Below are 27,421 nucleotides of genomic sequence, written 5' to 3' on the forward strand. Positions count from 1 at the left end.
ACTCAAAACTTTCTAAAAGAATGGCTTAGAGATGGATTCCTCTGAAATAACGAAACGCGTCGGCAAAAGAGAAAAACAGGATAAAAAAAATTGGAAAACTTAGGATTAAAAAAACTGGTAAACCAAGAAATGAATAAAACGATTAATTGTTTAGAATATGGTTGTAGACAAAATGTATTGTCAAGACATTATTCAGAAGAAAGAGACACATAATATAAAAATTAATAATCTGGAGCTAAATTCTGGATGATTTAGAGAAAATATAAAAGGTGATAAAGAAACAGGGGAAGTGAAGTTGATTTAGCATCTTGTTTTGTTTAGAGGGTAGTGGGACAGGTGTTAATTCTCAACACTGGTAAAAGAAGTTTGTATGTGCTTATTAATAAATTAGTAGAAAAGGGTGCATACTTTTCAAATCATTAGAGAAGACGGAACAGACAAATTCAGTCAAGGCTGAAAAGGAGCAAAATAAGAAAGAACAAGAAAACATTACACAGAAAACACAAACAAAATGGCATAAATAAGGTTAAACATATTGGTGGTAACAATTTATGTGAAAAGGGTAAATACTTAAATTGGGTTTTTGAAAGTCCCAGCTGCAAAGAGTTTATACGAAACATGCCTTGCACAAAATAATCCAGAGAAGGCTTGGATTTAGAACTGGGAAAGGAGAACAATTATTTCAAGCTAAAATCCAGGATTTGGCATCATCGAGAGAGAAGACTGTCAGCCTCTCCCCATAAGTCTCAGAGAGGGAGTCGGGGTGGGTGGGGGAATGAGGTGCTCCCAGAGGGCAGGGAGACACATGCAAACAGAATGGGAAGAGTCTTGGTGATGGTTTCTTTGGATCTGACACCAAAAGCAAAGGCAGTAAAAGCACAATAAACAAGTGGGACTACATCAAACTAAAAAACGACTGCACAGCAAAGGAAACCATCAGCATGAAAAGGTAAGCTATAGAATGGGAGAAAATATTTGCAAACCATATACTCGTTAAGAGGTTTCTATTCAAGGGGCTTCCCTGGTGGCGCAGTGGTTGAGAGTCTGCCTGCTAATGCAGGGGACACGGGTTCGAGCCCTGGTCCGGGAAGATCCCACATGCCGCGGAGCAACTGGGCCCATGAGCCACAGCTACTGAGCCTGCGCGTCTGGAGCCTGTGCTCCACAACAAGAGAGGCCACGATAGTAAGAGGCCCGCGCACCGCGATGAGGAGTGGCCCCCGCTTGCCACAACTGGAGAAAGCCCTCCCACAGAAACGAAGACCCAACACAGCCAAAAATAAATAAATAAATAAAATTAAAAAAAAAAAAAAAAAAAAAAAAAGAAACATGACTGTAATTTAAAAAAAAAAAAAAAAAAAAAGAAAGAAGAGGTTTCTATTCAAAATATGCAAGGAACTCATACAACTCAGTAGCAAAAACCAAATAACTCAATTAAAAAATGGGCAAAGGATCTGAATAGATATGTTTCCAAGGAAGACAATCAGATGGCCAGCAGGTAGATGAAAAGGTGCTCAACACCAGGGGAATGCAAATCAAAACCACAATGAGGTATCACCTCATGCTTATTAGGATGGTTGTCATAAAAAAGACAAGAGATAACAAGTGCTGATGAGAGTGTGGAGGAAGGGACCCCTTGTGCACTGCTGGTGGGAATGGAAATTGGTGCAGCTACTATGGAAATCAGTATAGAGAGTCCTCAAGAAATGAAAACTGGAACTACCATACGATCCAGCAATGCCACTTCTGGAAATGAAATAATTCTCTTGACAAGATATCTGTATCCCTATGTTCACTGCAGCATTATTTACAATACCCAAGACATGGAAACAACTTAAGCGTCTGTCGATAGATAAATGGATAAAGAAAATGTGATATATATGCAATGGAATATAATTCAGCTATAATGAATTCAGCCGAATATAATTCAACCATTTGCTGACAGGACAGCAAATGTCCTGTCGTTTGCGACAACATAGATGAACCCAGAGGACATGATGCTTACTGAAATAAGCCAGACACAGAAAGACAAATACTGCATGATCTCACTTATAAGTGAAATCTAAAAAAAAAGAAAAGAAAAAGTTGAACTCATAGAAACAGAGAGTAGAGACGTGGTTGCCAGGAGCTAGGGGGCGGGGAAATAGGGAGAGGTTGGTAAAAGGGTATACATTTTGGGTTATAACATGAATAAGGTCAGAGGATCTCATGTAAAACGTGACTACAGTTGATAACACTGCTTTGTGTAATTGAAATTTGCTAAGAGCGTAGAACTTAAATGTTCTCAGAAAAAGAAGAAGAGAAGAATAAGAATAAGGAGAAGGAGAAGGAGGAAGAGGAAAGGAACAGAATGGAAAGCCTGGAGAGCGCAGCTGAAATGGATTAGATTAGATGAAGGGACATAAAAAACCATTATCAGAGCATGTTCAGAATTTCAGTTTTCTAGGAGAAGGCTGGGTCTGCCCACACCTCCTCCTGGAACTCTTCATGGGCCACTGCCACAGTCCTAGTGTGTCTCGGCTCGTGACCTCAGGCCTGGACACACGATTCCTCCCTGAATGTCTGCAGAAGCCAAGGCAGGGGTCTGAGGAGGGTCTGTCTGATGTAAACCCAACTCACTCTCACGGCAACCAAGGTTCAACCTCCCTGAGGATGACACAAGATGCCGTCTACACTCGGGGCCTCCTGATAAGCATGTGCGCCTGGACGCTGTATACACGTGGGGGCTGGATGTCAGTTCTAGGGTGTAATTCTGTCTTTATGTGTGTGATTCAGATTGCTCTGGAGGCTTGTTCCTAATGGTAACTGTGTAGCCACATCTTCAAAGCAGGGGTGAAAATCAGAACTGAGCCAGTGACAGACGCGATCAGAAAGAGCCAGAGGAAGATCCGGTCGAGAACTTGAGCTGCGAACTTCCAGTCCTGCACCACCTGCAAAAGAGAAAAAGACGCCTCCCATTCAGGATGCTGGGCAGCTGTTCTGAATTCATTTCAAGGGACTTCAGGAAGATTCCTATTCAGACTTACAGCCCTGCAGTTTTCCAAACGCACCTGACACATCCCCTGCAATATAGGCTTCCTGGGACCTCACTGACGGTGCCCAAGAAAACAGCCCATATTTCAAGTTCATGGGAAAACACTTTCATCACCGTTGAGGATGTAAAATTGAAAGAACAGAATCATTGATGCGTTTGTAAACGTCACTGATTGAAATGGGAAAAGCCTGACTTTTACCCAAATAAAAAGCCAGCATCTCTTACTGTGATGCTTCCTGATATGACATAGGAAATAAATCACAAATTTATAAACTAAGAATTTTTGTGGTCACTTGACTCAGGCCCTCTTTTCCTCCACTCCCCAGGTGGGTGGGGCTGCAATGGACACTCCTGGAGGAGATGACAGGAACTGGTGAGGGAGAGAGGAGACCAAGTCCCTCTGGAGGAAGGGAGGCTGGGGAGACTGGGCAGTGGCCAGTGAGGGCAAGGTCAGAGCAGGACAAGCTGCAGGGTCGGCGGGGGTCGGGGGGAGCCTCAGAGACGGGGCCAGCAATCTTTCAAGGGAAAATAAGTGTCCCATTTCCACTACGTGGGGATTTGGTAAAGATAGAACCAAGCAGGATGCCTGCCGTTCTAGAAGGAACATAGAAGCTGATGCAGAACTTGAATGTATTTTGTGCACATAGAGGTTTAGAAATAAAACCTTGGGGAAAACCACGAAGAAGACAGATGAAAATGTTAAAAGTTTCAAACTTAAGTGGGGGATTATTAATGATGTGAATCATCTTAAATGTTTTGTATTTTCCAAATTCCCTATACTGATGATGTGTTATTTTTATAATTTTTAAAAAAGCTATTTAAATCTTTGTATTAGAATTTCTAAAAGGCACCAGGAACTATATTCAATATACTGCGATAAACCATAATGGAAAAGAATATGAAAAATAATGTATATGTATGTATAACTGAGTCACTTTGCTGTACAGCAGAAATTAACACAACATTGTGAATCAACTATACTTCAATCAAAATAAAATTAAAAAAAGAATTTCTAAAAGATATAAAGAAAGAAACAAACAAAAAACCCTTAAGGATAGCTGTAATGTTTTTTCTATAGCAGCATTTTTTCTAGTGCTGTTTAAAACATTTTTCAGTGGATGAAAAAAATGACAAATTGTAAGAGAGGAGAGATACTAGGCAGTGTCTACATGAAAAGTAGAGGATATTTCTAAAAAACATTATTCTTTCATAAGTTTGTTTATGAGATCAGGATCTTGGCACTAATTTTCACTGATTTTAGAGTAAAATAATCGAACCCTATAAACTGGTGTAAGTATTAACTCGTTTTAAGCAACAGACCTGTTTTTGTGCTGAGTATTTATATGTCAAATAATATTTTCCTTCCACGGGGGAGGGACCATGTAGAGGAGGGAGGGAAGACGGGGAGAAGAAAGATGAGGATTGACATTTACTGACTGCTTACATAATCATGAGACCACGTGCGCTGGGCACACAGTGCATGTTTCATACTTGACGTCACTAATTCCTCACAATAACCCTTCAAGGGAGGTTTCAGAAAACTGAAGTTCAGGTTAAGTAGCTTTTCTCAAGTCATATGGAACATGGGTAGCATCTGCATGCAGGACCGTTTTGAGTCTGAAATCCACACCCTCGTCACATTTCAAAAAATAAATCTGTTTAAATCTGTGAACTAAATATCTGTTGTTACACCATGTTTTTGTATAAATTTAAAAATTGATTCTTTCTGTTTTCTTTTTTCCAAATATGCTGAATAGAGATAAACGTCATCCCACTAAAAGTGAGAGATAAATGACCAGAGACCAGGAAAACCAACTTAAAATGTAGAATTGAATTATTTTAGATAGAATTAAGGCTACTTATAAGAAATAGTGCTTAATCTATAGTTGCTCCTCTTTTGCTCATTCTGTTTTTGTGAACCTCTCCCTGAAAATCCATACTGAAGTCTCTATTTTGTGTCAGGGCTTGTTTTAAGTTTTATGTGTGTCAAGCAGAGAGCTAATAAGGTCACATTTTAAACAAGGACGCATTTGCTGTAAACAGATGTTAAAATCTCAGTCCTGGCTTGCGGCGGTCCCCTCACCTGACTGATGAAATGCTCTTTCTTCACGTGGCTGGAAATGTATCTGATGGAATCCGCAGCCTTTTCCAGGAAAGTGACCAGAACTTTTTCTCCATCGCTAATCTGCTTTTGTTTCCTTTTTTCGAGGACTTTACCTCTCACTGCCCGTTTACTCTCCTCTTTATCCGGGAAAGAGTAGCCATCCACGTGGTCCTTCATGCAAAGTAATTTAGGAAGTTTTTGCAGAAACAGCCGCTTAACCCAGGGGGCCATGGGGTGGTAAGTGGAGGGAGATCTGTGGTGGACGTTGATGACAAACACGGTGACAATGATGGACAGGGTGACGAAGACCATGATGAACAGGAGGTACTCGCCAATGAGCGGGATGACCTTGGAGGAGGACGGGATGATTTCTTCAATCACCAGGAGAAACACTGTCAGGGAAACCAAGACGGAGGTGGATAAGGAGAGCTTCTCCCCCTCGTCAGAAGGCAAGTAGAAGACAAGCACTGTCAGAAAGGACAGCCCCAGGCAGGGGATGATGAGGAAGAGGGTGTAGAACAGGGGCAGGCGGCGCAGCACGAAGGAGTAGGTGATGAACGGGTACCGGTACGCGCCGTCTCTCCTGCTCCCCGCCGTGCCCTTGGCGTTGAGGATCTCCCACTCTCCGTTGTCGAAGAAGTCTTTTCTGTCCACGTTCTCGTCTATCAGGACGAGGTCAACCATGGTCCCGTCGTAAGTCCAGGATCCGAACTTCATGGAGCAGTTCTGCCTGTCGAATGGGAAGAAGGTGACGTCCATGGTGCAGGAGCTTTTGTAGCTGGCGGGAGGCGTCCACACCACGGTCCCGTCGGATTTCACGATGGCCTTGGTCATGTGCGAGCCTTCGAACCGTCCGTCAGCGCTGTCGAAAAACAGTTCACCTGATGGTTAGTTGAACACATATTAACTGCTTTTTTGTTTTTCCCACCGTCATACTATTTGTATTTTATGACTTTCCTACCACAGGGTCAAACAATATTTCCAAAAGGAATAATTTTCTCATTAAAGTTGTACCTTTCTCTTAATTATTTTGGCACAATCAGGCTTTTCTATTTCTCCTCTTAATCCGACCAGTGCACTTTTCTACTGTGATACTTACTTTTCAAAGAGAACTATGTCAGGAAGCCAGAGAGATTCTGACGGAACTTTAATTGAATGAATTCCACTGTATTCATCTGGATTCCAGCGTAATTTGTGGTCTGTCCATTCCTGTGTGAAATTAATATACTGTAATTTTGTTCTGAAAATTCAAGGTATTAGAGTTTGGCTGAATACCTAGAGAGGCTGAATCATTTTGCATTCCCACTAACAATCTAACAATCTTCAAGTTTATGTTAATTTACTAATCCAGTGTTTTATTTTAAAAGGGAAATTCATCCACTTCAGACCTTATGACCCTATCCGTGACTCAGGGCAGGTCAAGATACAGTTCAAGCCAGCCTGGTCTTTGATGGTGCCCAGACTCTCACACCTGTCCAGTCTGGGATTTCCAAAATTGCCGTAACTACCTCACAATTTAGAGGCTCAGCAACAAACACCACTGATTCATGACCTATGTTTTCAGCCTATTTTCTCCTAAGGAACAAAAGAAAAGCAAAGATAGCTCTAACTCAGTTTATTCTAGTAGAGTTGGTCCAGTGATATTGTAATCTCATGATAATGGTATTGAGACAAATGATTTTGAATATCAATCAAGAGTCTTGGGCAAAGATGCATGCAGCATGTTAATGGGAAACTTCCAGTATCTGCTGACTACTCTTGAGGACATTATAACTTTTACCCAATGAAAAAATATTTCCCAGGAATCTCCTTTTAAGTTCTAATCTGAATTTATTTTGTGAGTACCAAATCCAGTTTTAAATTATATTCCTAATGCTGTTAGCCTCCAGATGCTTGCATATTTTTCCTTGTAATAGAATGAAATCATTTAGCATGTTTTACAGGGGCTGGTGGATCCAGATTAACAAAACTGACCATTAATTGATTGAATTATGAAGGATGATGTATGGATGACCCAGTTACAGCAGAAATGGACTTAAAAAGATTTAGGATCTAGAATCTTATGAAATCTGACCTGAAAATTAATTATTCCCCTGTCTGTCATGTGGACAGTTGAGGAATGATACAGGAGAAGATTAAATGACATTTCAGGAAGTTGGGAGGGTATGCCCAGTGTGAGGCTTCTTGGAGCCCCGTGATGCCAACTTTGTCATTAAAAAATCAGGAGTCAGCAGATAGATGATTCACTAGATGGTAAAATACTGAAATATGCATGATGCCTGGAAAAGGATGGAACTATACGCACCAGATGAGACACCGTCTCTCTTAGGCAATATTTGTGAGGCTTAATCCTTGAAAAACAAATTTAAAAAGATATGGGTCTTTAAAAAGCTACTCTGTAAAGGATTAAATAAAATTGCATGACTACTTATGGAAAACCATGCATATGAAGACTGACAGTTTAAGAGCCCAAACTAATAAAGCATTTACCATGCTTACTTGGTACTCACAAGCTTCTCTCTTCCTTCCTCTTCCTCTGCCCATTTTGAAAAGCAAATGTAATTTCCTTCCTATGAATTATTTGTCTCCTGCTAAGGAGATTTCTACTACCGGCAGCAAGCCTGAATCCCAGAAATGCTGAACGGAACTCAGAGCAGCATTTTTGGTTTGTTTTCACTTTTACATTTTAAAAGTTTCCTTACAATAAAAGTCACTCTACAGTTCTACAGGCAAACAGTTGGATAATCACTAATGCCATCAAGATACCAGAATAGCTCTGTTGCCCCCGAATTTTCCTCGGGCTGCCCCTTTGTAATCAACCCCTCCCATATCCCCAGTCCCTGGCAACCACTGATCTATTTTCTGATCCTATAATTTTGTCTTTTCCAGAATGTCATATAATGGAATCATACAATAGGTAGCCATTCCATCCTGACTTCTTTTACTTATCAGAATACATTTTGGACTCTTCTAGGTTGTATTAGTAGTTTGTTCATTTTTATATTAGTGAGAAGTATTCCACTGTATGAATATACCACAATTCTTTTTATCCATTCACCAGGTAAAATATCTGGATTCTTTTCAGTTTTTAATGATTATAAATAAAGCCACTATAAACATTTTGTAGTTTTTTGGGTGAAAACCATTCTTTTTTTTCTCTTGGGTAAATACCTAGGAGGGGGATGGCTGGGTCATAGAGTAAGTGTACGTTTAACTTAATATGATACATACCGGAGAGGCTGAATCATTTGGCATTCCCACTAGCAACGCATGAGCATTCCAGCTGTTTGGCACCATCTCCAGTACTCGGTATTGTCACATTTAAATGTTTAACTATATTATAATAGTTGTAAAGTAGTATCTCACTATGGTTTTTACTATGCATTTTCCTAATGACTAAATGATGTTGAGCATTTCTTCCTGTGCTTACTTGCCATCCACACATTTTATTTGGTGAAGTGGTTGTTAAATCTTTTGCACATTGTTCAAATGGGTTGTCTGTTTCCTTCTTACTGAGTTTTTAGTTCTTTATAGATATGGAAAGTACATTTCTCTATATAAAAATAGATCCCGGGCAGGGAGCGAGCTGCAGGCCCACAGGCGATGAGCCCCGGGACAGATGTGCACTCGGGCAGACTGGCTGGAGCTGGGCTCTTACACTCTGGCTCCGTCTTTAAAAATCAGTGTTAAGCGAGCACAGTCAGTGAGTCCAAACCCACAGTTCCTCCGCTTGGAACCTAAAGATCTGGAAATCAAACTGCCTGCTTCTGGAATTCAGTCTTCTCTCTTCTACAGGCACTGCCCCTCTTTACCTAAGCCCGGCTCTACAGCCAAGGAGGAAGGTGGGGAGCTCACATTCTGGGGGCACATCCCAGCAAATGCACACTGGCCATACAGACTGTGCTCAGGGAAGTGGGCCAAGCCCCAGAGGGAGAGGCTGTTCAGTCAGAAAGATTTGTCTCGCTCACCGGACAGCAAGATGAACAGCTGTGGCCAGAGACAGCACAGAGACAGTGCTTCAGGAGGCTCACAATTTGGGGGGAATTAATTCATTCCACAAATATGCGAGGCTTATACCAGCACTGCGCAGGGCCGCCTTGCCCTCCTAGCCTGGGGCCGTCTCAGACAAGAACGAGTAAACTAACCGGCAAACCATCACCACACCCTGTGGTCACTGCCATGAAGGGCGCGGTTCGGGTGTAAAGATGCAGGACGGTGAGTGGACAGGGAAGGAGGTTCGGATGTGACGACATCGCAGCTGAAGCAGAGGGTAGGAAGGGGCAGTGGGTGCTGTGGAGGGCAGGTCAGCCGTGGCCGCTGTTCCAGGATGAACAGCAGACGTGAGTGGATGGATGAATGAGGGACACGTCTCAGTCCTCGAGGAGGATATAAAGACAGCTCCAGTGGATTCAGGGTGTGTTCTTGACCAGTAAAGGAAAAGGGGCAGGTGGGACTTGAGGTCATTGCCGCTGACTTGGGGGTACCCGAGAGAGAGAGAGAGAAAGAGAGAGGCAGCCCTGAATTAGAGTTCCACCCCCGCACTGTTCTTTACTAGCTGTGCTCCTCTGCGGGGTTAAGGGAGACATTCCTCACCATCTTGGGGTCCTTCTGATGCTAGACCTGGGGAATCAGAGATGCTCTCCCCCCCGACGTGCCCATCAGAGCGGCTCACAGAATTCCCAGCAGGTTGTGGTCCACCATGATGCTGGCTGAGCCCCACACCCCAGGGCCACTGCTCGTCTTGGGGTCAGCTGGGTCAAGGTGAGGATGCAGAGCCCAAATCCCCGGCCCTGCTCTCTAAGGAGCTGTGAGGCTTTCTGATCACTTCCCTGCTCTCTCTGAAACCGTGGAGGCGTTTGGAGATTGATCTCCTATCTCTGCTTTCTTAAAGCAGTAGATTAGAAACAGTATCCAGTGTTCACGGCGCATGTCCTGGCCAAGATTCCCAAAGCCCTGTACAAACATCAGCTTCACTTTGCAGCAGTCCCGGGCTTGAGAGCTTGTTATCATAGGAAACAGGGGAGCGCAGGGTAGGCCAGGGCCAAATACCAAAGTTAATCTCTGACTGAGAAAAAAAATGGAAACATACTCTCAGTCTAGCTCTCTTAATTCTGAAAAGTGCAACTTCAAATGCATATCATATATATTCCCTTAAAACTGTCTTTTCTTACATATATTACCTGAAATATCACCCATAAGTGTCGAGATATTACCAAATTTCATTCAAACCTAAATCATAAGACTTTTTAAAACTATAAGTCATGACTTTTTTATAATAAATAAATTCTCCTAATTATTCTTAATAATTAGAAAAAATATTATTATAACAATTAGTAATTCTTAATCCCAAGACCAAAAGATAGTAAGGAACAAATATTCCTTGCTGGTGATTGGCAACCTCTGGGACACCCTTGGGATCTTCAGTTATCTCAAAGTCAGGTGTGAAATTCCTAAAACTGAATTAATGTTGATTCACTTTAAAGACAGCAACATGACATATTATATGTCTTATATTCCCATAGTATCTATGAGTTTTCAAGGCCAAGAAATGGGCTTTGTCATTAAGGATGAGAAAGCCTACAAAGGTGGCACCAGGAAATGACATTTATTGAGTCCCCACTATGTGCCAGACCATGTAGGAGTCACATTCATGCACACAATCCCGTTCAACCTCCCAGCGACACTGTGAGCTAGGCATTGCCTCTATTTCCTAGATGAAGAGACTGAGGGTCAGAGAGGCGAAGTGACCTGCTCAAGTTTATACAGCGAGACTTTGGATTCCTGACTCACTCTGCTTGAATCCATGTGAATCAGAAGACCACACGGGTCTCCTCTGCTAAGGTCAGAGTGAGGCTGTAGAAAAGGAAGGAAAATAAGATGGTGAGGGAGGTCTGAGGTAAATTCCTAGACGTACAAGTGCCATTGCAGGTTGTGGAAGGCTTTGGGGACATGGCCCAGACCTTAACGGCAAGGCCGTCCTTTCCTTGGGTTTGTTATGAAATAAACCAGCTTCTTGGTTTTCTGCTGCAAGCCAGCTGCAGGGATTCATCCAATGAGGTCTTCATCATGTTTCTGAACTTTTTGTTGATTTAAAACAGGAATCAGCTGTTGGAGAAACAACACCAGTCTAAGGTGTTGGCCTGGGCAGAGATTAAGTAAGATTCGTTTCCCCTGGGGTCGCCATGGGGCTAGGATAGCAGCCGGCTCTCAGCGACAGTGAATCTTACTGGTTCATTGGAGTATGCCTCCAGCGGTGCAGGCCCAGTGCCCTCCACCATCCCCGGCATGTAGTAGGTGCTCAGGAAGTGCTAGTTGAGTGAATATACTTGACATCTGTCGTCAGAGTGATTATTCACACGATAACATCTTGGCAAAGGGCCAACCCTCCTGTCATTAAAGAAGGGATATTTTCATCTTCCATCCCCTTTTGGGTACCTACGGTGCGGTTTTCCTACCCTTGACAACGACGAAGCAGAATCTGAGCGGCTAGGACAGTGAGTATTTCTCACGGAGTTTTAGTGAGTTAATAATCTATTTATGATTTATGTGGTCTTGATTACTCTCTGGAAGTACGAAGGAGGAAGACAAATGAGTTTGCAAAATAAAATCAGTAACATAAAAATAGCTCCACGTAGAGGAATTTTCAGGATGTCACTAAACTTGTGCTTGTAAAGGTCTGTGGTTGAGAGGATAGAAATGTCTAGATATATCAGACGAGAATGAAGGAAATAGAAGATACAGCAGAGGAATTGGGTAAACAAACAAACAAACAAAAAAACCAAGCGTCTCAGTTGCATATGCTATCAGGAGACATGCTTTTGGTCCAAGTAGGTAGAATTTTATTCCCTCTGTGGAAATGAACTAGGGAGCATTTTTCAGTGTCTGAGAGGGCAATGACAAAAGAGGAAGGTTTGGTCATTTTTGTCTTTATTTTGACTGAGGTAGACAGGGGTGATTGGAAACAGTTTCCTGTAGGTTTGCTCTGGTGTGAGAGCTTTGGGAAGTCGTGTTATCGGGAAGCCTATTCAGGTGGGTCACAACTTCTCCACTTTTATGGCTTGTAGAACTTCTACTGATCCTGCAAGAGCCAGTTTAAATGTCTCCTCCCCTTGGAAGCCTTCCCTGATTTACTCCCTGTTTCATTGTCATTATTGTAATGACCCAGTTCCTTATGTATATACTTTCCTTATGGTGTTTATCATATTACAGTAGTTGTTTTTTACACAATTAACACCAGATCCTCTCCTTGAAGCAGGGCTGTTTTGTGCTCTGTACATCCAGGATCTAGCAGAGTGCCTGGCCCTTAGCGCCTCTCAATAAACCCTGTGGAATGAATGGAAGATGGAGCGAACCCTAGCCTCATTCTGTCCCACATGTCTTTCTAGACCAACTCCATGAGATGTCCCAGAGGTTGAGGAATCGAAGCCTTAGAAGGCCAGGATTAGGAATCGGACTCTACAGGGACAGCCCTGAGAGGAGGGCCGGACGTCTCCCTTCAGCTGCCTCCAGTCTGAAGAAGAATATGTTTCTTTATACAAGCCAGGCTGCACCTAATAGTGTGTAACCCGAGGCAAGTCACTCCAGTCCTCCAATCCTCAGTCTTCTCATCTGCAAGGTGGGAATAATAACAGGCCTGTCCTAGGAGGTGGCTGTGAGAATTGAATGCATTCATTCCCGTGACACAAGCGGCAGAGTGACTGGGCACTTGGCAGGTGCTCAATAAATCTCAGTATTATTGTTGGCTACTCTGAAACTGATGTCTGTGTAAAACTCTAATGGTAGTTTTTTTTAAACATCAATTTTTCTTCTTTTTATCATCCCTTTTCTTCTGTCCTTTCTTTTACTTTTTTAGTTTTAAAAAGCTTTAAAAAATGTATAAAAGTAACATTATGGTGGAGCTCCAATGCCTCCTCTTCCAGGCAGCCTTCCCTGCCTGCCACCTAGGCCATAGATTCTCCTTTCTTTTTTGTTGCCACATTGTTTGTGCCATAACATAGCCCTTACTGACTAATACCTATTGTGACATTCCCGCTCCAAATCCAATCTGTGTGAGTGGAATAGTTTCCTGATATTCTCGGTGGTTTCTCCCACTTTGAATCCTCCTCTAATTTAGAAACAAGCCTTGATGTTTCGTGCGAAGCTGGATGTGCAGACAAGGCCCTAACTGGGGAAGGCTGGTTCCAGCCAGGTGAGGCAGACTCTTCAGTCTCTGGTAACGGGGGTAATGATACCTGCTCTGCTAATTCAGAGAGGTTGAGAAATGTAAATGGATAAGAGCCATGACAACCCATTGCAAATTAATGCAATGAAACCGTGTTACTCTCGTTACTTCTATGACATGGGAAACAAAGTCCCCAGCTGGATTTTCTAAGTGTCAGCTAGCAAGCCCCCACCTCCCCCTGGAGATTTCTCTTGCTCTGTTTTGGGTGTTGGGGGTTTTTAGGTGTTGGTTCTGTCTTGTCCTGGAGGCTCTCACCAGGCCACCGTGATTCTGGGGCATAGGTTTGCGAGAGGTCATTTCTAAAGTACAGCTAGAAACCAAGGAGTAGTGGTTTCTTCCCTTCGTGTCTGACATTGTTCTCTTTGGCTGAAATGACTCCCTATTTCCAAAATCTCAAGAAAAGTGAGAAGTCCCTGCTATCTCAAAGGCCAAGGGTCCTGGACCACTGTTTTAAGTGTAAGAGCTTAACCTCAAGGAGCAGCTGGAGGAGGTGTGTGTGAATCAGTGAGAGTCTGTTCGTTTGTTTTATTTTTGCCAAATTCCCAAGCCTATTTACACTTTAACAGAAAAGTTTTTCTTCTCTTCCCTGAAAGCTCAAATACAGGACTTCTTACTGATTTTTATGAACTCAAAATACTTCCAAATTCCACTTCAGAAAGTGCAAAAGTGGGATAAGTTCTGAGGAATGAGATAGGTATATCGAAAAGTACATTTATTTAAATTGTATTTTTATATCTACATTCCTAGCTTATTATTTTCTCCTGGACATTTTTATTTGCAAGTAAAATAATATGCAGATCCATTTCATAACATGTTAACATACCTACCAAGAAAAGAATCAGAGAACTAGAAACTAGTAAAATTTATAATGATTATCCAACTCTGATCAAAGTTTTTGGGTGGGAGAAATTTGATGACACCAGATGAAGTCTAGGGAATCTCCTTACAGTCTCTTTTATCCATTGTTCCTTATAAACAAACCGTTAGCAGAAAGACCTGAACAAGTCTACTAAACCTGAATAGATAACTAATTCATTTCAACATAAACAAGTGAAAAATATTATGTTTGTACATTAAAATTAAGTGAGGTAATTAACATATCCCCACTGGGAAGATTTTAAATCTCTGGGAGATGAGGCAACATCCCGTAAAAAACCAAATAATTGCTAACAAAAATAAAAAGTAAGCAATTAAATCAACCTTCTCCCCTCCTATCAAGGAAGTGCCAATATTTTCTCCTTTACATGACATATGCAAACTTGGATGGTAATTATTTCCTGGCAACTCCAGAAAGAGCAGGAAACAGGCTATGGCCAAGCTAAGAGCTGAAAACCATTCACATGCTTTTCTAGTCATGTCAGGAAAACGGAGATTCATCATTTTGACTTGGGCTTCACCTTGCTCTGAAGTTGGTGGTGAGTGGCCTCTGTCATTCCCTGTTTTCTGTTTCTAGGGAACAACATTAGGGGAAGAGTCATCCCAGGGAGGACCAGGGGGGAGGAGGGAGATTTTAACATCCCTGATTTTCTTATCCAGTTGTGGTAGCTTACATGGGGATAAGTTGCACCCTGGAACCTTTCCCCCCTTTCTCCAAGTAGCCCAGGGACCAGTGTCAGAGTCACCCTCCTACCTGCCAACTCCAGGAGCAAGAAGACAGAGCAAGGTGTGCCTACGGGCTTCCAGACTGACCTCTGACTCGTGCAGAAGAGAATACAAAAGAATAAACCCTTCCCCAAACTCTCCCAAATATCTCCCTGGAGAACTCAATATGCTCTTTAAAATCATTATTTCTCAACGGGAGCCTTTCTCAGTAGAAAGAACGGGAACAGTTAGGGGGGAGCTACAGGCCTGGGACTGACAGGTACCTGCTTGAGCCACACGTTTGTTGTCATCAGCTGATTCTTCTCATCCTAAGAGAATGAAAATTAAATTCAAATTAAGTGAAACCGTGTATTGGATTTTTTTTTTTTGTCCGAGACTTCCTGAGTCTTACCTTTGAGGGGTCCAAAGTGAAAAGGATTCTCAACTGAAGAACAGTTAAATGGCATTGAGACCCTAAAGTATTATGCATATTTTGCTTAAAATGAAAAATAATAATTAGAGCAAGTAGTAGTTCACTGTGGTGATATTTATATAAAATTGCATAACCGAAGGCATGGTAAGGGTGTGAAGTAGAATGAAGTATTAGCTAAATGGGAGACGGGCTTCGCATGATTTTCTAGAAGGAATCCTGGGCGTTGAGTCAGCTGGGGAGGACGCATGTGTGCACTTGTGGTGGGGTGGAGGATTTGGGCAATGGTGGAGGATTATTCTGCGACTTTGGGGACCACGGCAGAATGATTCTGCAGAATCGGGGTTGTTGAAGTTCATGGATTTCCCCAGGGACATCATGGCAGAAATGTGAGCCCGACAGGAAAATTAGTAGAGAATGTTAAGGTGTGGCGTGTCAGGGAAGGGTATGGGGTCCTGAGGGGATCCGGGAGGGGATGGGGTCACCCAGGCACTCACTCTGGTGCTGTCACCATCTGCTGTCCCTCCCCGCAAGCACCCCTGCCAGCCCTGGCTCAGCACCCCCTCTGCAGCCCTGCCCCTCACCCTGATGCTCACCTTGGTGGCTCCAGCAGAACTGCCAAGGGCGATGCCCTCCTAGCAGGCACATCCCCCCACCTCCCCCGGGGAAAAAGTCCCTCCTCCACCCCACCCACGCCCCGCCAACAGTGTTGCAATGAAAATGACATTCTCATTCTTTCCGCGGGTCATTTCACTGGCTTCTTGGGGCAGGTTTTATTTTTAAAACTGAAATGGCAGACGTGGGGAAAGAAAACAAAATCAAATGTTAGCCTCGAGAATGGGTGAAGGAATGCATGTTCTTTGCAGCTGAGGGCCGAAGATTACTCACCACATCTACCAGCTGAGATATTTTCAACCCAAAATATACTTTTATGGTGTCATTAGAGTGTAATACAGGGCGAACCCATTTCTGGTAACCTTGGAATAAATGTCTGAGCAGCGCATCTTCTTCTTCGGCTATGGACCTGAATCCTGCGGCCGCTGTAAGACATGAGGGGACCCGAATTAACCAGGGAGGTGGGACGGCTGGGTCCACATTCTCCAGCCAGACATCGTGTATTTCTAAACAGCCTGATTCAGCAGAGGCAGGGTTGAGGCTACAAGGGCTCTCTGTAAACATTCTCCTTACCCACCCCAGCTCCCTCCCCAAACGCACCGCTCAAAGTAGACTCTCATTCTATTTCTTTAATGTTGTATCTGGATGAGGCGATGGATGGTCACTGAACTTATTGTGGTCATCCTTTCATGACGCATGCAAGTCACATCATTATGCTGTGCCTCCTAAACTTCCACAGGGCTATATGTCAATTACACCCCAATAAAACTGGAAGAAAAAAATAATTAAAAGTAGACTCTATACCTTACCCAGAGCTTTGCTTTCTTACAGGGCTTTCTCATCAAGAGGCCGACACCTTGACCCCAGAAGGATCGTTCACAGCCACGTCTTGCCCCGTGACCCCCTCCTGACGGAGGCGGTCTCTGCCTGCTTGCACTGTCCATCACTGCGCCTGGTCTGGCCCCTTCACATCCCTCATCACAATTTGTCATGCATCTGTCCCTGTCTGTCCTCCCCTCGGGTTTCACGATGGCAGGCACAGTATCTGTGCTGTTTCGTGATGTTCATCCAGCACCTAGCACAGTGACCGGCCACAGCAGGAGCTCATTTGATGTCTACTTAATGAATGCACCAATGAAGGGAGAGCCAGGCCATTTTCCATACGTTCAGTACATGTTCACAGAACACCTACCGCATGCCCCGCCGGTTCCCTCCCTTCCTCCTGGGGAAGTCCTCCCTTACGGAGAGCTTCCCTGGCCAAGAACCAGGTTCTAACAACAACTCTTTTCCGCCCCAAGTGTACAAAAGCCCAAGAAACGCCCTAATTTCAAGCTTTAACACTCAAGTTGAAGAAATGGTTTAGGAACGTGGTCTAGAGGTAAGTTTTGTTTCTTTTCAGTGCTATGCTATCCAATTTCAAACCAGAAAACTCTTTGTTGTTTTAAATATGGCCCCTTTCTTCCTCTGTCCAGCACCCTCTGAAATCCTACAATGACTCATTCTGCACCATCCGCTTTCCCATAGAAAACCTCTTCTTCCCACTGAGAGACGCATGTGGCTGGCAAGGTCACATGCAAGACACACCCGCACGTTTACCCAGTGAAAACACCGAGAGTCTTAGTGGGAAGAAAAGCAAAATCGCACACATGCTCCACATGTGCATGAGACCTTCACTTTACTGGGGAGTCGTGATTCAGAATGTAATTCGGAATGCTCCTCCTGGGGTGAGCAGGGCGCGGATACGAGGGGCTGCGTGCCGTGGCTGTCCCCGCCCTTTCTCTTCCGCTCTAGAAAGCTGGTGACGATGAAGATGCTGAGGGGTGGTAGAGGTGTAACCTTACGTCTGTGCTTATTGACGCAAAAGCCTAACGGTTCTCAAACTTCGACACGTCAACTACTCTTAGCCAGCAGAGAGGCATCAAGAAGCAGGTCAGCGGGTGGCAGCCAGGACAGCCCTCTGTACTGGCCCTAAAACCTTCCTGGAAATGCGGGCAGTGGGAGGATAGGGAATTGAAATTCCCCGAAGCCTCTGAGGGAAGAGGCTGAACTTCCCGAGTTCCCTACCCGCACCTGGGCTTAGCTTCCTAAGCAGCGCGGCAGCTCTCATGGCTTCCCAGCTCCTCCCGGGGCACCACCCTGATCTCAGACTCCATCATCTCCCTCTTGGATTCGTGTGCTGCCTCCTAATTGCTTCACTCTTGCCCCTTTTATAGTCCATTTTCCAGCAGCTAGACCATTGCTTAAAAGCAGAAGAGGATTATGTCAGTTTCCTGCTCAAACCCTCCCCATGGTTTCCCATCAAACTTAGAAAAACACCCCCAGTTCTTACCGTGGCCTCCCAGGCCCTAGAGGGTGCCCACCCTCCCCCACCCTGGCCTTGCCCCTCGTCCCCAGGCCTCAGCCCGTCTGCACTCTTCAGAACTTGCCCGGGAAGCTCCTGTCCTAGGGAGCCCACCCTCCCCTCCTCACGGTGCCCTGCCTTTCTCACGTCTCCTCCTCAAGAGGTCACTGAGGTTACACGATCTAAGGATCCCTCCCCACACTGCGTATGCACTTCATATCCTGTACCTTTAAATGTGGGCACCTCATCCCGCATCGGAGCTCTTGATGGTGCTGTGTGCCCATCTGCTTGTCACCTGGCTCCCCTACGGCATGCCAGCTCTCAGGACAGTGCCAGCACCGTGGCTGCCGAGCTGATACCAGCGCAGTTAGTTGGCATGTGTTTGCCGAGTAGCCTTGGAGAGTTTGGGCCGGAGCTGGACCCCCCAGGAGAAGGAGGAGCAGGGGGGCCGCGGCTGTCCCCCACGCCCGCCGTCCCCCTCCCTGTGCAGGCAGCCCCTCCCCTAAGGAGGAAAACGCTGTGTGCTGGGCTCCGCGCTGGGCCTGCAAGTACCTGCCCGCCAGCTACTCGGCCTTCTTCCCTGTACAGGTGCTAACTCCACTCAGGAGCCGCGGCGCCAGCTTCAACCCCCCGCTCGTGGCTCCCCTCCAGCCAGGACGCCGTGACCTTCCTCAGTCCCTGCGTCCCAGCTCCGCCCGTGAGAGCAAGTCACTGAGGACAACATCTCATGATGGTGGAGGTACACCAGGAAGGCGGAGGACAACTGCACGATGTCTGAACCAGCACACACACGCCACACACACCACATACAACACACCACACACACACCCCATACACATAACACACACACACACACCATACACACACTCACACACACACCATACACATAACACACACACACCACACACACCACACCACACACACACCACACACTACACACCACACACACACACCCCATACACATAGCACACACACACACCATACACATAACACACACACACCCCATACACATAACACACACACACCCCATACACACACTCACACACACACCATACACATAACACACACACACACACACCATACACACACTCACACACACACCATACACATAACACACACACACACCACACACCACACACACACACCCCATACACATAACACACACACACCCCATACACACACTCACACACACACCACACACACCACATACAACACACACAGCACACACTACACACCCCATACACATAACACACACACACCATGCACACACTCACACACACCCCATACACACACTCACACACACACCATACACATAACACACACCATACCACACACACACTCACACACACACCATACACATAACACACACACACCCCATACACATAACACACACACCCCATACACATACACACACACCCCATACACACACTCACACACACACCATACACATAACACACCCACACACCACACACACACCACACACTACACACACATACACACACACACACCATACACACACTCACACACACACCATACACATAACACACACACACCATACACACACTCACACACACACCATACACATAACACACACACACACACACACACACACACACCCACACCATGGGCTTATTAGCTGGGACAGCCCTGCATTATCATAATTTTGGACATGTGAGAAGGATCCTAAGACTGCACCTCGGACCTTCCTTCCTGGCAGGATAACTTTACTGTCAGTTTGGAGGCAGTGGGAGTTGCACGTTGGGAAGGATCTCCTAAGACTATGACCTGACCTCCCCAGCCCCTGCCACTCCCAAAGCCACCCCCTCTGTGAGGACAGCTGGACCCTGCTCTTCACCAGCGTCCAGAGGGAAGTGAGCAGATCTGCTCTCAGAGACCTGTGTGTTTGTTTTGACCCTGTTGCCCATGTCAGAGGGTGAGCTGCCATCTGAGTCAAGGAGGCAAAGGCGTAGCTCCGTACTGGCTCTTACGGACTGGATGTGTGTCCCTTCAAATCCATACGTTGAAGCCCTAACCCCCAGTGTGACTGCATTTGCAGACAGGGCCTCAAGAGAGGCAATTAAGGTTCAATCAGGTCAGCAGGGTGGGGCCCTAGTCCGAAAGGATTGCAGTCCTCATAAGAAGAGGAAGAGAAACCAGAGATTTCTCCCCAGGCAAGCACAGAGGAAAGGCCACGTGAGGACACAGCCAGGAGGCGGCAGTTTACAAGCCAGGAAGAGAGCCCTCACCAGAAACCGAGTTTGCTGGCACCTTGACCATGGACTTCTAACCTCCAGAACTGTGAGAAAATAAATTTCTGTTAAGTCACCCAGTCTGTGGTATTTTGTTATGGTGGCCTGAGCTGGCTAGTACAAATCTGCATTGCCCAAAACAGACCTTACCAAAAAAGAAAAGAAAAAGGCCAAAGGTTGAATGTTTTCTGCCTAGTATCTTCCCCAAAATAGAAGCTGAAGTCACTGATGTTATTGGAGCAGATGTAGAGACAGGCCCAAAACTGTTTCTGGTTTGTTCTTCTTGTAAAATAGAATGGTATGAGGAAGGGCAAGGGCTTCCATGTTGACTCTTTGAGGCTAAGGCCTCAGTAAACATTAGATGACTTTAAGTGAATGAGCAAATGAATGAATAAATGCACAAAAGGCTATAACGGCACTTTCTGTGCATGGGAGACCAGCTCACGGCTCCAGAGGATGTGGAACCACAGATGTTCTCAGGATTTCCAGGACAAGTGGTCTCTTAAGAAATAAATGGATTCCTTCTAAAATACGACACAAATGAACATATCTACAAAACAGAAACAGACTCACAGACATAGAGAACAGACTTGTGGTTGCCAAGGTGGGTGGGTAGGGGAGGGGTGGAGTGGGAGTTTGGGATTAGCAGATGCAAACTATGATATAGAGGATGGATAAACAACAAGGTCCTACTGTGTAGCACAGGGAACTATATTCAATATGCTGGGATAAACCATAGTGGAAAAGAACATGAAAAAGAATATATACATGTATAACTGAATCACTTTGCTGTGCAGCAGAAATTAACACAACATTGTAAATCAACTATACTTCAGTAAAATTTTAAAAATACATTAAGAAAAAAGTGGATTCCTGAAAAGTTGTGTGTAAACCAAATTTTTGCAAATGGACTTCTATTTCAGCTTAATTAGACAAGACCACTATTCTAAGATACATCTCAGTGATTCATTGACAAGTCAGGAAACTGCTCTTGGAAGATGAGTGAGTCTCCCACCCCCCTCTGCCATGGGGGTTTGCAGTCCCCAAAGTCAGCTTCCTAGGGGAGGGACGGGAGGACATTTGTACTTGTAAATAATTTCAGCATTAACTAAAGAGGAAGGAAAGAGAAATGATAAAGACGTGAATACAACAGAGCCAGAAGGGACTTTCATGGTGATGCGAGCCCCTCATTTTACGGGTGCAGACCCAGGGGACCTGAGAGTGGTCACCCAGCGAATGGGGGGGCGGGCTGGCCTTCTGAATCCCAAGCTGCCATCTGTCCACCGTCCCTTGAAGTTCACTGAGGACTGAGGAGGCAAAAGACTGTTCCCTCCACCGTGGTCTTACTGCCACATGAAACCCGCTCCCACAGTTCACGTCTATGAGCACATACTGGTTGTTGCTGCTCTTTCTGCTGTTGTGTTGTCAGCACTGTATTCTCCAAACTGTTGCTTCAAGCTGTCTGTCGCGGGGAAGCATGGTGCTCTACAACCAGGTCCCGGGGAGGACTTGTTTGGTCAAGGGGACACACTCGGCCCTGCTGAGGGTTCTCTGTAATCGCCCACCCCGCCTCCCCGGAACCTCCCTCTGCTGCAGGTGGCACCTGGCAGGCTGCTTTGCTGCGGGGTTGGTTGGGGGGACTCTTGAACGGGCGCTGCTCTGGGGTCGCTCTCTGGGGAGGGGGACGTCCAGTGCTTTACAGTCACAGAGCAGAGCCACCCTGCTTCAGACCAGACAAGGGTCTCCCCGCATTTCCCTGCAGCCCCTCCGCAAAACACACACACACACACACACACACAACACACACTAGGTCTAACGCACATCTTCAGAGGATGTGTGCTGCCTGTTAGAGATGCTTTTCACCATCTCTTTTGGTAAAAAAGGAATTTTCGTTTCTTCCTGAAACATCTTTCTCCCCCTTTCTTCTCTTCTCCCTACTTAAGTTTTTAATCCTTTTTTGCTTCCGTGCTGCGCTGCTTGGGGGATCTTAGATCTCCAAAGAGGGATTGAACCAGCGCCCTCAGCAGTGAGAGCGCAGAGTCCTAACCACTGGACCACCAGGGCAGTCCCGTCCCTACTTAATCTTTGTCTCATTTTTCTTTGTCAAAATCTTTCCCTTGGGCAGACAAGCGGCCCCGCAGGCAGAGGGCAAGAAGAGGGAGAACCAGACAGCACATGTGGACAGATGGACAGACGGACAGACAGAGATGCAGCGCCCTGCCTGATTCCAGTGATTTCCTCCACGTGGAACCGGGCTGGGGCAGAGCTGCAGGAGGGTGCGCTGCTCTTGGCTCCGGACACCGAGTCTCCTGCCAAACTCATCACTCGTTAGAACGAGAGTCCAATGAATATTTATTCAACGTTGAGAGGCCCTGGACTCAGACCCAGAGACGAGAGGTCTGGTCCTGATTCCAGGCTGTGTGAGCTCAAGCAAGACCTTTAGCCTCTCCCAGTGAAAATAGGGAGCGGTGATGGAGAAGGTCCAGCCACTCACACGCCCAGCGCTTCTGGGCTCTTTACGTCCATGAGACAGCCACGAACGTGACCTCTTAATGCCAACATCTGCTGTTCCAAAGGTACACAGAGAGCTCAAGATCGAGATGTGCCCTTGATTCGAGAACAGCCCTTCACACCTGGCTGCAGCAGAGAAGGCATCCAGGTGACGGTGACCAAAGCTACCCCGGGACTAGACACTCCCTGGGAGGAGCTTAGGGCTCTCTCGACCCCAGTGAGTGGAACCACGACAGATCTGGATGGGGCGCCCAGAAACAGCTTGAGACAAATTTTTCTTTGGAACCCACGACTTGAGTTTCTGGTCTCTTTATTCTTCGTGCTCCTGTGTCCTTACCTTTCTTCAGGTGCTCAGACCCTCTGCTCTCTCCTCACCCCCATATCAACAACTGCTTTCAGCAAAATTTTGACAAACTCTCTTATACCAAAGTATAAATAATTGATAAAACTTAATAGATGATAAAAATACAATAAACTAGTGAATATAACAAAAAAGAAGCAGACTCACAGATATAGAGAACAAACTAGTGGTTACCAGTGGGGACAGGGGAGGGGTATCATGGGGTAGGGGATTAAGATGAACAAACTATTAGGTATAAAATAAGCTACGAGGATATATTGTACAACACGGGGAATATAGCCAACATTTTATAGTAGCTATAAATGGATTATAACCTTTAAAAATTGTGAATCACTATATTGTACACCTATAAGTTACATAATATTATAAAGCAACACTACTTCAATAAAAAAACTTAATGGATGAAACTTCCCATGATTATTTACGATTTTATTGAAAATAATACCATTGTTTATCCTCAGCTGGAAGAGTAAAGAAGTAATTGAAGAATATCAAACCTCAGCAAGTATGGTTGGGAGAGGCGTATTTTTTGTTTGACACCTTTTGGTATATTTGGGGTTTGCCTTTCATTATCATCACCTCGTCCAAAAAAAAATCATACTACAAATAGCCTCTTCTGCCGACACGCAGAGCTAGCCCTCAGGGTGGACTCAAATAATAAATATTTCATGGCTTCCTGCTAGCATGAGAGTTTCTTAAAACAACCTTGTTTTATTCCTCCTTGCATCCCACATACTGGAACGATGACTACAATATGGTAGATCTTCAATAAATATTTTTTTGAATGAATAACACACGTCATCAGGTGGTAAGAGTGATGGGAAGATGAAGAAGACACAGTCCCTATTTCTGGGAGCAGACACAAAGCGTGGCCATGACAGTGATCCTGCCACCAAAACCAGAAATGCAGAGATGAGGGCTTGTCCCTTGTAATTTGAAAAAGGTAGTCTTGTGTAACAAAAAGAAACTATTTTCTTTACAATGAGTAGTCAAGTTAAAGAACTTAAGGAAAGGTGGTGCAGATCTAAAAATAGCAATAGACTCCAGTGGATCTAGAACTACTCACAAATTCCAGAGTTACTGCCGGTTACTACATGGATTTGTTATAGATCAGTGACGGATGTATACAGCTCAGTCTACATTCCCAAACTCTTGCAGCCCACACAGGAAGACGGGGACCAGGCCCTCCTCTGATTCCAACTTTCTGTGTAACTTACAACACACAGAGGAGGGGGCAGAGGTGAACCAGAGGGTGGTTTCTCTGTGGGCGGAATGGTAGGAATCAATTCTTTCATAGGAAATAGGATGCTCTCATAATTAAGGCAGAAAAACACCAGACATTAATTGTACAGAAACTGATTATTATTTTCATGATTAATTGCATGCTAAAACACACAGAAGTTGATTATTATTTTTATGATTGGCAAGTTGCACTTAAGGCTTTGCAGAGACCACATTTAGTGATATTTGAAAGTGGGTTTGCCACTCTCTGCACTTAGAAATGACTGTGTGTTTCTGAGCCCCAGGTACGTAGCAAAGGCTACATTTTTGAAGATATAATGACGTTCAGGTGTGTGTGCCTCACAGCCTTATGACTTTTAATTCCAGGATTTATTTCAGGACTTGGGCAAATCTATCTCAGTGCCTCTGGTTCTCTACCTGAAAATTACAATAATCAGATGTGGCAAAAATACTAGTGACAAATAAATACAAATTGCTAAAGGCATAACACTGTTTTCTCACCATCTGGCTCCTGGCTCTGTATGGTTTCTTGTGTCATGGAAGAGCTTTCTGTTCTTAAGTTACAGGAAAAGTGAAATGATTCCAAAACCCAGAAAACTGGCAGGAGACAATGACCATTTTCCCCTAAACTTTTCAGTTATTTTCTCCCTCTTTCCTTTTCACTCTCTCTCTCTCCTTTTATTTGCCCTCATTCTTTATTAGGAATTCCTCTATTTTCTGGTGGATAATAGTCACAGAAAACTCACACAGGTCCATAGACGTTTGATATATATTTCATTTAATTCTGATGTACATACATACTGAATATACCTACATACACAAATTTATGAAAATATTTCTATGTCTACATGATATTTTGGATAATTATCTGCACACAGATATAGTGACTGTTCATAGATAGGATATTAAAATGTTGATATAGTCAATTCCTATGCTAAATATTTTAACAATTCTCTGAGTACCATTCAGTGCATTTGGTAAGATTTTCCCTGCTTTTATATCTTCGTACCAAGCTGATAACGATTCAAAAGGAATAACACAATAAATGACAAAAGTATAAACATTATGGAATTCATAGATATGATTTCTTTAGCAATATACAGATTTCATAGACTTACTCATCGGCGCCACATTTTAAAGGCTATCCTAAAGATACCTACACATTACATTTTGTAATTCTAACATTATCAGCACTAACGATGATCAAGTCTTCATTTATTTTAGCTTGAGCTTACCTGAACTGGTGACACTGAGGGCGCTGAGCACCGGGATGAAGTCTGCCAGCATCGTGATGTCAGCTTGAGAAAGATAATTCCTTCCTTTTTAACAACAAGGTATTTCCATCGGAAAGAACAAGAAAATGCAGTGCTTCAAAGTTCAGAGCGGAACCCGGGGAAAGTGGACACCTGGAGAGGGTAAAATAGGGTCGAACCAGCTCACATCAGCGCGATGTCTCTGAAAGTACACCTCATTGATTTCTAGTCGGCTGTCAGATCGTTTAAGTCTGAGAAATATCTCTGGGTCCTAACTCCTGACTTATTAATTCACTCTCTCACAAAGAGATGCAGGGCAATGGAGAGAAGATGAACCCAGACAACTTCTGAATGTTCTGAGCTAGTTTTCTCATGGTTGGAGAGCTGTGTGAAAGGGAAAAACCACATATGAAAACATGCAACATGGAAGCTAGTGGAAGTTTCTCCTACACAGTGTTCCTCCATCATCCTTCATTTTGGACTTGGAGCTTCAGAATAGTGAACACGAGGGGGTCAAAAGGTACAGACTCCCAGTTATAAAAACAAGCCCTGGGGATATAATGTGCAGCATGGTGACTAGAGTTAACAATACTGTATTGCATATTTGAAAGCTGCTAAAAGAGTAGATCTTAAAAGTTCTCATCACAGAAAACAAATTTTGTAACCATGTGTGGTGATGGGTGTTAACTAGACTTACTGTGGTGGTCATTTCACAATGTATACAAATATCGAATCCTTACGTTGTGCTCCTGAAACCAACATAATGTTATATGTCAATTGCACCTCAGTTTCAAAAAGGAATAATGACTAAGTCCTTTAGGGTCGTCATCTAGCGGTTCTCACGTGCTTTAAGGTCAGAGCATCCTCTGTGGTTTCCTGGAGGCGGCAGGTCCAGCGGACCCTCCACAGGAGAAAGGACAGTCGGAGTGTCATCTTGTTCACCACCTTTGGATTCATCTTGTTCACAGTTGGTCCGATTCTCACCTAGCTCAGTGCTGTCCACACGCAGAGGCCCTCAAGCAATGCAAATCTGGCAAGAGAAAGTTAGGGCTGGAAAGAGAAGAGGGCCAGGTGGGAGCAGAGTCACGCAATGGGGCTCCAGTTCTGGAACAACACACTCTGGGCACTGACCACTGACCTGAGCTACACTGATTTAATCCAATTTAAAATTTCCCTGTATCTCATTCAAGTCCCCACCGTGTGCATTAGCAACTTCCAAGGTGACGCTCAGCAAGGTACCAGCACAGAATTAAAACAGCCCTGGCCAAGGAGGGGGAGGCAGGACTGCGTCCCCTCCTCCAACCCCCTCTCCGCTCCTCCCTCAGAGACCCCCTCACACCATGCGGCTGTCCCCTCCCCAGACCACGGGCTCCGGAGGACGGGCTGCGTCCTCTTACCCTCTCTCCATGACATCCCCAGCGCCTATCACTTGTGAATGCTTCAGAACGAGGAGGAAGGAAACAATTAGACATTGATTTC

At 44.6% G+C, this 27,421-nt stretch overlaps 1 protein-coding gene across 2 annotated transcripts; it reads right to left on the reverse strand.

Moving 5' to 3' along the window:
• Positions 1–1,430: 1,430 nt before the first annotated feature.
• CHRNB3 (cholinergic receptor nicotinic beta 3 subunit) lies at positions 1,431–27,044 on the reverse strand. 2 transcript variants are annotated; one of them, XM_082444409.1, is made up of 6 exons: positions 25,925–27,044; positions 16,259–16,753; positions 15,225–15,269; positions 6,238–6,347; positions 5,118–6,000; positions 1,431–2,930 (listed from the first exon to the last, which is right to left on the reverse strand). In XM_082444409.1, the coding sequence occupies exons 2-6, from the start codon at positions 16,547–16,549 to the stop codon at positions 2,796–2,798; spliced, it is 1,464 nt and encodes a 487-aa protein (XP_082300535.1). In that variant the 5' UTR covers positions 16,550–16,753; positions 25,925–27,044; the 3' UTR covers positions 1,431–2,795. The 2 variants fall into 2 exon arrangements, with proteins under 2 accessions (XP_082300535.1, XP_082300536.1); XM_082444410.1 differs by lacking the exons at positions 16,259–16,753; positions 25,925–27,044 and adding an exon at positions 15,353–15,929.
• Positions 27,045–27,421: the final 377 nt, after the last annotated feature.

This window comes from Balaenoptera physalus (assembly GCF_965194825.1).
Source record: "Balaenoptera physalus genome assembly, chromosome: 21".
Lineage (NCBI taxonomy): Eukaryota > Metazoa > Chordata > Mammalia > Artiodactyla > Balaenopteridae > Balaenoptera > Balaenoptera physalus.